At 38.4% G+C, this 12,593-nt stretch overlaps 1 protein-coding gene across 2 annotated transcripts in view; it reads left to right on the plus strand.

The window, feature by feature from the left end:
• The window catches only part of LOC144978115 (receptor-type tyrosine-protein phosphatase T-like), a 113,736-nt gene continuing 101,143 nt past the window's right edge, over nt 1–12,593 (plus strand). The window contains exons 1-2 of one of the 2 annotated variants that reach the window (XM_078923739.1): nt 1–101; nt 10,635–11,231. In XM_078923739.1, coding sequence (XP_078779865.1) covers nt 11,165–11,231 — 67 coding nt within the window. In that variant the 5' untranslated portion in view covers nt 1–101; nt 10,635–11,164. The remainder of the gene's footprint in view (nt 102–10,634; nt 11,232–12,593) is intronic. The other variant, XM_078923740.1, reaches the window with a different exon arrangement.

A 12,593-nucleotide genomic window follows, 5' to 3' on the forward strand; every position in this document is an offset into this window, starting at 1 on the left:
TTCACGACAACTCAACATACCGACTCACGATCGGGCAGGATATCCATGCCAGAATCATGTTTGGATAAGGCAGAGTGGATAAATAACGGATAATGGATATTGTTAGTGTGTAATTCGTACATTAGTTTCCCCATCAGATTAAACTAATGTGTTATATTTAGTCGATGTGTTGAAGTCAACGATTCATTCATTGGATTAGCTACTACACGATCTAAACATCAACAAATGACGATTGAGTGCATTCTAAATATAATATAACACGTACGTGTTGATGGTGAAATGGAGAATAGGGAGTAGGAAAAAGCCTGGTTTTTCAGCTGTGTTGTGTGTTGGGTTTTCTTTCATTCAAGCTTAGATATAGATCTATATGCCATCATTTTGTTATTCGCGCCTAGTCATTATTTATTTGTCATTGTTATTGTATCAAGTGTCTTGTTGTTATAAATAATTTATTACCAAACCTAATATATGATTGTAAGGGTGTGTTGATATTCCTTCGTAATCTCACCCTGTAGTTATTGGTGTGTAGTTGGATATCTTAGAGGTAGACAGTGATGATGTTATCATAATAATAATCAGGCTAGTCTCTCGCCTTGTACCTGTATGTATGGTTAGTGTGCGCTTGGTTAGAAACTCACAACATTGCCATCCGGAAGTATAACGGATCAACACACAAAACTCCGTGTAACTTTGAACGTTTATAGATAGTCTGGTTAATACAGTTTAGTGAGAATTACTCGTAAACGCGGATGGCAAAAAGCAATAACAAAGACCTGAATGACGTCAACTTCATTCTATCTATAGATATTATACGCTTGGCAACACACAAAACTATTATTATTATTATTATTATTATTATTATTATTATTATTATTATTATTATTATTATTATCATTATCGTTATTATTATTATTATTATTATCAGCATCATCATCATCATCATCATCATCATCATCATCATCATCATCATCATCATTATTATTATTATTATTATTATTATTATTATTATTATTATTATTATTATTATTACTTTTATTATTATTATTTTTTTAAAATTACAAATTAAATTAAATTATGCCTTTTGAGCCACGACATCATAAGATATCGTCGCCTCGGCATTCCACGAAGGAATATAGTAGATAGCTCATCAAACAAGATGTCTGATGTCTACAGGAATCACCCATGTTGTCACAGTGAGCAAATTGGGGGTTAATAATCTTGCTCAAGGAAAAAAACGAAAGTGCCTGAAGCGGGGCTCGAACCCGGTCATTCCGGGTCACACTGCAATGCCTTAACCACTCGGCCACGTTGCCCCCCCCCATTATTATTATTATTATTATTATTATTATTATTATTATTATTATTATTATTATTATTATTATTATTATTATTATTATTATTATTATTATTATTATTATTAATAATAATAATATTATTATAAAAGGAAAGAAATTGATGTCATCAGCTCTTTGTTATTGCTTTTAGGGCCAACCCACACCGGAGACGTGACTCCGACGACCCGGCACTTCCGTCCTCTGCCGTCTTCCGGATAAAGACGTCGGGCACGGACAAAATACTAAGTATAAAGATCGCGAGACCTATCCATACCAAGCTCGAAAAAAAAAAAGAAAGAAATCGACAGAGGAGGTCGTGTGTTTTATATGGGTAGGTCTAGCGGCTCTTCTCTTTATTCGTAGTATTTTGTCCGTGCCCGACGTCTTTATCTGGAAAAGTGAGTGGAGCAGGCACTTATGTTGATAACAACAAGAGATGAAGTGAGTAGGAAAGTGCTAGAAGACAATAGAGAATAAAACATTTGCGGCGGTGATGGGGGTTTGAACCCGCGACCTTACTGGTATGACAACTCCGCTTGGCTGGGGAGAGCGTGACTCTACCGTATGAGCTATCTACGATCCCCAAAAAGATAGTCTCTAACCCTAGTCATTATTAGAGCATCTCTCTTCCCGACTACTTGAGATCGCGGATCTAACACACATCCGGAAGACGGCAGAGGACGGCAGTGCCGGGTCGTCGGAGTCAGTTTCCGGTGTGGGTTAGCCCTTAGACAGTCATTTTTTGAGTAGGTTTCACTATACTAAATATCAATCAGACAAAAAACGTATAGATAGAACGAAGATGACGTCACTCAAGTCTTTGTTGTTGTTTTTTGCCTTCGCGTTTATGAGTAATTCTCACTCAACTGTATTAACCAGACTATAAACGTTCAAGGTTACACATAGTTTTGTGTGTTAGTCCTATACTTCCGGATGGCAATGTTGTGAGCTTCTTAGCCAAGCGCATACTATCTGCGTCTCCACTACGTCCATTTGTTTGTCGATAACTCATATCAAGTAACATTAAATCTCTCGGTTGTTGTTTCAAATTGATTTACCATAAAAATTAAGGAGAACTGGGATATTGATTCATTACTGTAAAATATCTCTTGTTCAAACAGAACCGAAGTTGGCACCAGAAAAAACAAACAAAAAAACCCCCCAAAACCCCCAACAAAACAAAACAAAAAAACAAAAACAAAAACACACACACAAATAATAATTTAAAACACACACACACACACACACATACACACACACACACACACACATTACAAAATCAAACACAAACGATAACAACAAACAACAAAAAAATAAAACAACAACAACAACAACAACTAGACAACGCCCCCCCCCCCCTAAATAAAAACAAAACAAGAAAACAAAAACAATTTAAACTCAACAACAACAACAACAACAACAACTAACAAACAACCAAACACTCCGTTTCTCGTAGTGTCCATTCCCAGCATTCTCTAACGTCCCACAAAAACATTGCTACTCGCTTCACATAATAATATGGATAGAGTCAATGCTTATGCAATCTGATTCACTCCCTTGATCAGTGACTACTGAGGATAGATAGTATGAAGGTGACGTCTCTCGGGTCATTGTTATTGTTTTTTTTTTTGTTTTTTTTTTTGCCATCCGCGTTTATGAGTAATACTCACTAAACTGTATTAACCAGACTATAAACGTTTAAGGTTACACATCGTTTGTGTGTTGGTCCCTGATACTTCCAAGCACATACTATCTATAGATAGTATGCGCTTGGCTAAGAAGCTCACAACATTGCCATCCGGAAGTATAACGGACCAACACACAAACTCTGTGTAACCATGAACGTTTATAGTCAGGTTAATACAGTTTAGTGAGAACTGAGAACAACTCACAAACGCGGATGGCAAAAACAATAACAAAGACCTGAATGATGTCATCTTCGAACTATCTATATTATGATTGCATTGAGACCCTTCTTATCTCCTCATTCAGTGTTGTGTGGCTTTTCCTAGTCATTGAGTTATATGACACGATTTGCGATGGTTTGTGTGTGGAGCTTGGCTCTTGTGGGGATCCCTGTAGATCAGTAGGTAGAGCACTCGCTTCTCACACAAAGGGATTGAGGTCGATCGGGACTGCAGAAGATATTTTTTTTTCTTGTTTCTTGCCCTTCTGTCCACTCATCGGTGATCGGGTTGCTGGGTATGTTAGAGCTGACGGAAAGTACTTTGCGATAGACGAAACTGTGTGTAACCATGATAATTTATAATCAGTTTAATACAGTTTAGTGAGAATTACTCATACACGCGGATCTATAGATAGTTCGAAGATGACGTCACTCAGGCCTTTGTTATTGTTTTTGCCATCCGCGTTTGTGAGTTGTTCTCACTAACCTGTATTAACCAGACTATAAAAGTTCATGGTTACACAGAGTTTGTGTGTTGGTTCGTTATACTTCCGGATGGCAATGTTGTGAACTTCTTGGCCAAGTGCATTCTATCTATAGATAGTATGCAGATGGCGTCACTCGGGTCTTTGTTATTGTTTTTTGCCATCCGCGTTAATGAGTAATGCTCACTGAACTGTATTAACCTGACTATAAACGTTCATGGATACACACAGTTTTGTGTGTTGATCCGTTGTACTTCCGGATGGCAATGTTATGAGCTTCTGAGCCAAGCGCATACTATCTATAGCCTGACACTGAAACCCAAAAAGACTGGCATTTTGACGTCATTATTTGGTTTTTGCACCGCCTAGTGAGTTGTCGTTAGTAGAGCTCATGGAAACAAGTTATTTCATTGGTTGAACTATTGAATACAACTCACGATTTGTTTTCTTTTGTGGCCAAAGACTGGCATTTTGACCTCATTTTTTTTGTCAGTATCAGGCTAAAGATAGTATGCGCTTGGCTAAGAGTTTCATAACATTGCCATCCGGAAGTATAACGGACCAACACACAAATCTGTGTGCATCCATGAACGTTTATAGTCGGGTTAATACAGTTCAGCGAGCAGTTCAGTTATTATTTTTTGCCATTCGCGTTTATGAGTAATGCTCACTGAACTGTATTAACTTGACTATAAACGTTCATGGATATACACAGTTTTGTGTGTTGGTCCGTTATACTTCCGGATGGCAATGTTATGAGCTTCTTAGCCAAGCGCATACTATCTATAGCCTGACACTGAAACCCAAAAAGAGGGCATTTTGACGTCATTTTATTTGGTTTTGGCACCGCCTAGTGAGTTGTCATTAGTAGTGCTTATGGAAACAAGTGGTCACATTGGTTGAACTATTGAATACAACTCACGATTTGTTTTCTTTTGTGGCCAACGACTGGCATTTTGACCTCATTTTTTGGTCAGTGTCAGGCTATAGATAGTATGCAGATGACGTCACTCAGGCCTTTGTTATTGTTTTTGCCATCCGCGTTTGTGAGTTGTTCTCACTAAACTGTATTAACCAGACTACAAAAGTTCATGGTTACACAGAGTTTGTGTGTTGGTCCGGTATACTTCCGGATGGCAATGTTGTGAACTCCTTGGCCAAGCGCATTCTATCTATAGATAGTTCGAAGATGACGTCACTCGGGTCTTTGTTATTGTTTTTTTGCCATCCGCATTTTGAGTAATGCTCACTGAACTGTATTAACCGGACTATAAACGTTCATGGATACACACAGTTTTGTGTGTTGGTCCGTTATACTTCCGGATGGCAATGTTGTGAGCTTCTTAGCCAAGCGCATACTATCTATAACATAACGACGGCTACGCTCTGAAGGACCACGACTTCGGTCTTTTGATCTTGATGTCGTGATAGGGCACTCTTTGGGTCAAGGGGAATGAATGAATAGGCTTCAAAATGACGTCACTTCCCTCCTAATGACGCGTAGTAACTTAGTAACTGGTTCTAAACTATCGGAACAATGGCGGACGACCTCATGAAATATTTCTCCGACGAGCATAAAATTGTATCTAGAGGATAAAATCATTATAAATCTGATCATGTTTTGACTTTCATACATTCTGATCACATGACATATGAAAAGATCGAGTCAGCATGAAGAATATAAAGTACCTATTTTCTTTGTTTAGAACCACGCTGCTCGCCGTTGCAGGGCGACGTGACATCAGACTATGGAATCCAATTAATGGTGGCATGTGAACCTCTCTGACCTTGACCCTGATCCTTTACTTCCGCTGCTGTTTTAAGTACCATTTGCTTGGGCTCTGATAACAAAGCAAGATGCAAAGGCGGTATATAATCGATACAAGACATATCGTATCGGGGTGATTGAATAGTAGGCGATGTGTAGGCAGAATGGATATCGATTTTTATATCGGTTTCAGATAAGAGTGAGAGTGAGAATGTATTAACTCACTCAACCCTAACACCGACTATATCCGTAGTTAACTCACTCAACCCGAACACCGACTATATCCGTAGTTAACTCACTCAACCCGAACACCGACTATATCCGTAGTTAACTCACTCAACCCTAACACCGACTATATCCGTAGTTAACTCACTCAACCCTAACACCGACTATATCCGTAGTTAACTCACTCAACCCTAACACCGACTATATCCATAGTTAACTCACTCAATCCTAACACCGACTATATCAGTAGTTAACTCACTCAACCCTAACACCGACTATATCCGTAGTTTACCCGGGGTTACTTTTACCCCATGCCTATTTATTACATTTCTATGAGACAAATTATAGGCGTGGTATCAAAGCTAATGTTTTTAGTTTATACATGTTAATGATAGTTGAATAAAACTATCTATGTACATGCTCATATTAAAGACATTTTTTTTCCAATTGTGAAAAGTACCCAAAATCTCTAGGATTGAGTGAGTTAATCGTTTTGGGAGTATAATTATTGATACGGATCGACAGGCACCTATTTGCAGGTCTGACAATCCATATATTGTGCTGCTATGTGGTCCAGTGGTATGATACTCGCTTTCGGATCGGAAGGTCCTGGGTTCGAGCCTCGCTCGTCGCATATTTGAGTCCTTGGATAAGACTCTTTATGCACATTCTCTCACCGTACTCAGGTTAACAACGTTGTCTCTGTCCGAAAAAAATTGTCACATCGCCTAATACGCGTCATGTCTCGTTATATATGTTTGTTGTTGGCCAGAGTCCCTTTGTAAAGCGCTTTGAGCACGTTTAGTGGATATTGCGCTATATAAAAGCTCAAGCTCAAGTTTTTGGAATATAGTTAGTTTTGGATCGATACGTACTTATTTGAAGGTCTGATAATCCAATTATAATTATTATCATCACCATCATCATCATCATTATCATCATCAATATCATCATCATCATCATCATCATCATCATCATCATCATCATCATCATCATCATCATCATTATCATATCATCACCATCATCATCATCATTATCATCATCAATATCATCATCATCATCATCATCATCATCATCATCAACATCATCACCACCACCACCACCACCACCACCACCACCACCACCACCACCACCATCACCAGCAGCCATTGTTGTTGTTGATGATAATGCCGACGTCATGACACTATTCCAGGACGGTGACCTCCGCCCACACTCCCAGTCCTCAAGGACCAGCACTTGAAAAAACACATTGTTAGCAGACTCTTAGGCTCTTAGGCTCTTGGGCTCTAGTGTTGTGTTTCGTAATTGTGTCACGTGATTATGAAAAGAGCGAGTCGGATTCATTCGCCTTGCCATAGGTTGACATAAGTGTTAGCGGTGGTATTGATAGAATGAAGTTGACGTCACTCGGGTCTTTGTTATTGTCTTTTGCAGCGGCGTGGCATGCTTACAGTATAAAGCGGTGCCAGACGAAAATGTCTTACACATGCTACATTTGTAAATATAAAAGAAAGGAAAAAAAACCTTACATACTTGTAAAGTAAATTTGCATGGTGATGTTTCTATCCCTGCAAATCTTTTCAATAGTTTGTTTATAGAAATCACTAACGAATATATTGATTGGAGTTTGGACACTGAGGGAAATGGCTAAAGGGAGACATGCAGACATTGAATGTAAATCGAACAAAGGGTAATTTCAAAGCGTAAGAATGTAAACAGCCCATGGCTTATTAAAAGAGTACTGTAGTTACGTCATGAAACAGCCCCATTCCACTTCGTAAATCAAACATGACACCATACAAGATCTCTCTCTCTCTCTCTCTCTCTCTCTCTCTCTCTCTCTCTCTCTATCTATCTATCTATCTATCTACCTATCTGTGTGTGTATGTGAGAGAGAGAGATGAACGCGCGCGCGCACACACACACACACACACACACACACACACACACAAAGTCAAACACGCATATTCACGCGAAGATCATGCATTTTGCATATAGCATCACTATCAAGAAATGTTTGACTTAACTCGTTCACATTCCTTCATATCAATTTTTGCAGCAATAATAATAATAATAATGATGGTGACGATGATGATGATGATGATGATGATGATGATGATGATGATGATGATGATGATGATGATGATGATGATGATGATGATGATAATAATAAAAAATTAATGTATACAATAATCACGACAGAGAGAGAGAGAGAAACAAATGAACTTCTTATATAATCGTGATTTCGATAATAATAAAGATGGTCGAAGTTACCATACTATGACTATGACGTAAATGACCAACATTAGCTATTATTCCCTAGTCCAACAGAGTTGGAGCAAACATTTCTCGGCACCTGAGGCTGGTTTTTTTTCTCGTATGTGAAGATAGTAAAAATTCGAGCCATTTTCTCAGGTATTCAATGTGGCAGCACTATAGTAATAGCCTTAAATGGTGCCAGCAAAAATCCGCTCCTTGCAATCGTTTGAGTGGGGAAATCCAGTCACTCGCTCAGCCATGGTACACAGTCGCTGACAGTCATCAACGGACTGTTTGAATCGGGAGAAAAGCGTGGATAGAAGGCGTTGTGACAGAAAGGGAGTCTGTTTCGCATTGTTGATAAATGGCGATATATACCATTTCTCAGTTTTATATATTTTTAAAAATGCTGTTATCCATTTTTAAAACATGGATGTGGTGCCAAGCACCATTTGAACCAATAGAACCACTTTGCAATCCGCAAAAAATAAACACTATCGTATTATTTGTTATGTGACTATGTGGTCTAGTGGTATGACACTCGCTTTCGGATTCGGGACATCCTGGGTTCGAGCCTCGCTCGGCGCATAGTTGAGTCCTTGGAAAAGTCTCTTTACTCACATTCTCACACGGTACTCAGGTGTAAAATGAGTACCCGTTCGTTAACAGCGTTGTCTCTGTCGGGGAAAAAAAATGTAGGCCTACCATCGCCCAACACGCGTCATGTCTCGTTCTACATGTTACGTGTTGCTGTTGGGACTCTTTGTATAGCGCTTTGAGCAAGTTTAGTGGATATTGCGCTATATAAAAACTAAATTTTGTGTGTTTCTTTTTTTATATGCTAAAATGATGATTCATCCCAAAACCACTAGTTATTTCTGGTTGTATTTTTTAACATAATACATAATATATAAACTATATAACGTTTTGTTTTGAATATCACTAAAGCGAGCAAAAGCTGTATCGATTTATATGTAACCCTTCGCCTCAAAACGGTATTAAGTCGGGTTGGTTAAGATGTTGAAAATTTAATTTATGGCCAGAAATATCAGATTTGTGTAGAGTTTGTATGTTTTATTGATGCGAATGGATACCGTGTTTTAGGGTGATAATGCCAACAATTTATATTTTTGACCAGTTTGACATTTAATTCGGCTTTTACTTTTAGGCATGTGGTTCGTACCGACATAATACTGTTTTGAGACGATGGGTCACATATTTCAATCTGGCAGACAAGCGACAATCAAACTTATCGTCACGTAAAGAAAATGGATGCTATTGATTTTGATCTCATACTCATAAAATGTTGTTATCTGAAATTGAAGCTCAAAAGGTCTGCCTAGAACTTTATTTTTTTGGTTTTGGCGGGTGGGGGTGGGGGGGGGGGGGGGGGGAATTAACCCTCTCCGTACTAACTACAGGAAAATCGTCACATTCGTTTCGATACAACCAACATTTTTCTTATTCAAATTTCTTTTGTACATCGTAAAGTTTAAAGAAAATGAACAGTGTGTTGTAGGGTAATTTTTGCTAAAGAAATTAGTTATGGCAAGAACTTTACTGCTATTGCGTTTGAGTGATAAATAAAGCTATTTTTGTGTTAGTTGGGAGTGAAGTTTCGGGGCAAATCCTGAAAATGTCTGGATCGTAAGGTGAGAAATAAGAAGACCTGCCTACTTAAAAGTTTAAAAATTCGTCGTTTTTAGGAGAAAAAAATTGTAGTCGCTGAAGTTATCTTTATAGATCGACAATTTACTTTCACAAAGAATAAATAACACTTCAAAATCTTTTAAATTACCGAAGTAGTCTGATATCAACGGTCATTTTAAATTAGTTTTAATGACTTTGACTTTGAGTTGCTCATGATGTTCTGGAATTGGAACTTTGCGGCGCTGCTATGCGGCTGACGCCTGGGTTATTCCAGTCTTCCCTTGGAATAGACCCTAAAGACAAATTTCCCCTTGGGGATGAATAAAGGGAATTTAGAATTTAGAAGAATAAAAAATTCGTAATTCTATAAATTATTTTTCGTAGTCGAAGGCAGGTCTGTTTCAGTCAATATTTATGTCTCAGCAGCGTTGGCTTGCTAAGAATTCCATGGAACCCTCGGCATAACACCGCTTTGAGGCGGTGGGACACATTCAGTCATTCCAGGAATCCACGGCCCCGCCCCACCCAAAAATGTTGAAAACAAAGAGCAGCGGCTATGTGGTCTAGTGGTATGACACTCGCTTTCGGATCGGAAGGTCCTGGGTTCGAGCCTCGCTCGGCGCATAGTTGAGTCCTTGGAAAAGACTCTTTACTCACATTCTCTCACCGTACTCAGGTGTAAAATGAGTGCCTGGCCGTTAACAGCGTTGTCTTTGTCCGAAAAATTGTAATATCGCCTAACAGGCGTCATGTCTCGTCCTACATGTTAAATGTTGCTGTTGACCAGGGCGCCCTTGTAAAGCGCATTGAGCACGTTAAGTGGATATTGCGCTATATAAATGCTCAATAAAAAAAAAGCGGTTGGTTGGTCCCTCTCCCTCCTTATTTAATTATTTATATATATTTATTTATGTTTGTGTTTCTATGAAAAATTTATATATATATATATATATATATATATATATATATATATATATATATATATATATATATATATATATATATAGATTTATTCATCTCGTTGGACTCCGGTTTTACCTCAGCATGGATATTAACGTTTGAATTGAGTGACACCTACCATATGAATCATGAATGACCAATGGAGAGAACTTGTTACAAATTCATAATACATGATAACAAACATCCTTGTGTCCAACATCAACAGACCAGCGAATTGACCCAAGAAACAACGACGACAACGACGACGATGACGATGATACCTTGTGATTCTCTGAACTTGAAATTAATTGATTTCCAAGCAAACTTCGATTCGGTTATTATCTCCCCTGATTTCACTCGGAATTGAAATAATTTCCTTTGTAGTTATAAATAGAGAATTCAATTCAGAATTGTTTTACACGTGTTACAATCCGGGTTAAGCTCATTCCTTTTTTGTCATCCTGTGTCCTCAACGATGTGTGCGAGTGTTTGATTGTATAGTTTGTATTTCTCGTCAAGGTTAAAACAAAAACAACACAACAAAACAACTACCAAAAACCTCCAAACTAACGAAAAAGTAAACAAACCGTGAGGTAGGATGGAGGATGTGTCACGTGATCACCGCTGTTTCTGGCATCTTCGGATATCACACTTGTTGATGATAGGTAAGAATTTATATTTATGATAATATGACTTTTATCTATTTGTCTATCTAACTATCTATCCATCCATCCTTCCGTGCAAACATCCATCCATCAGAAATTTTAAAAAATAAATTTGCTTGACTTTTTTGACAAGGCGAGACACCAAGCCACCAAACCACCCAAAATACTAATGGCTTAAAACTAAAAGCCACTACGCCATCTCCTCGCTACTGACCAGTCTCACCTGGGACGAGAATAGAAATACACTCTTCACTATGGGACAGCGTGGCTCAGCGGTACGGTCTTTGCTTCGTACCCGAAAGGTACCGAGTTCGACTACCCGCCGTATTTTGTGGCCTTGGGCAAGTCACCTAGCCTTAGCTCACTTTGCGGCGCTGCACTGCGGCTGCCGCCGGGATTATTCCAGTCTTCCATTGGAATAGACCCTGAAGAAAAATTTCCCCTAAGGGATGAATTAAAGGGAATTTATCTAAAAAGAGAAAAAGAAAAGAAAATGGAATACATTTTTTAAAAAGAAAAAAAAAAGATTTAAAAAAAAAATTGCTTAACTTGTATGCCGAGACGAGAAACCGTACCAGTGACATTCCATCCACATCAAATATCACCGGCTTATCACTACGTCATCTCCTCGATAATGACCCAATCTCATTGGAGACGGAAATAGAATTAAATCCTTCCCTTTAAAAGTAAAAAAAAATATTAAAGAAAGAATATTGAATTAAATTGAGCTTTTATATAGCACAATGTCCACTAAACGTGCTCAAAGCGCTTTACAAGGGTTCCCTGGCCAACAGCAACACGTAACATGTAGGACGGGACATGAGGCGATATTAGGCGATATTTAAAAAAATTCGGACAGAGACAACGCTGTTAATAGCCCGGTAATCATTTTACACCTGAGTACTGTGAGAGAATGTGAGTAAAGAGCCTTTCAAGGACTCAACTATAGGCCGAGCGAGGCTCGAACCCAGGACATTCCGATCCGAAAGCGAGTGTCATACCACAAGACCACATTAAAGCCACTCCAAATACCACCGGCTTATCACTACGTCATTTCCTGGCAAATGACCAATCTCATTGGAGACGAAAATAGAAATAAATCCCTCCCTCTAAAAGAAAAAAAAATATTAAAGAAGGAATATTGAATAAACAATTTATAAAGAAATCATTAAAAAAAAAAGTTTGTTGACTTTTTACAAGGTGAGACACCAATCAATCGAACCACGCATGCGCATAAAACCAGCGGGTTAAAATCGTCCACGTCATCATCTCGTCGCTAATGACCAATCTCACCTGAGACGAGAATAGACATAAATCCTCGCTGAAAAGAGAAAGTAGGAAAGAAAATGGAATAAATGAATA

The sequence above is a fragment of the Berghia stephanieae genome, chromosome 8, assembly GCF_034508935.2.
Source record: "Berghia stephanieae isolate SIO BIC M18660-M18661 chromosome 8, UCSD_Bste_1.3, whole genome shotgun sequence".
NCBI classification, from domain to species: Eukaryota; Metazoa; Mollusca; class Gastropoda; order Nudibranchia; family Aeolidiidae; genus Berghia; species Berghia stephanieae.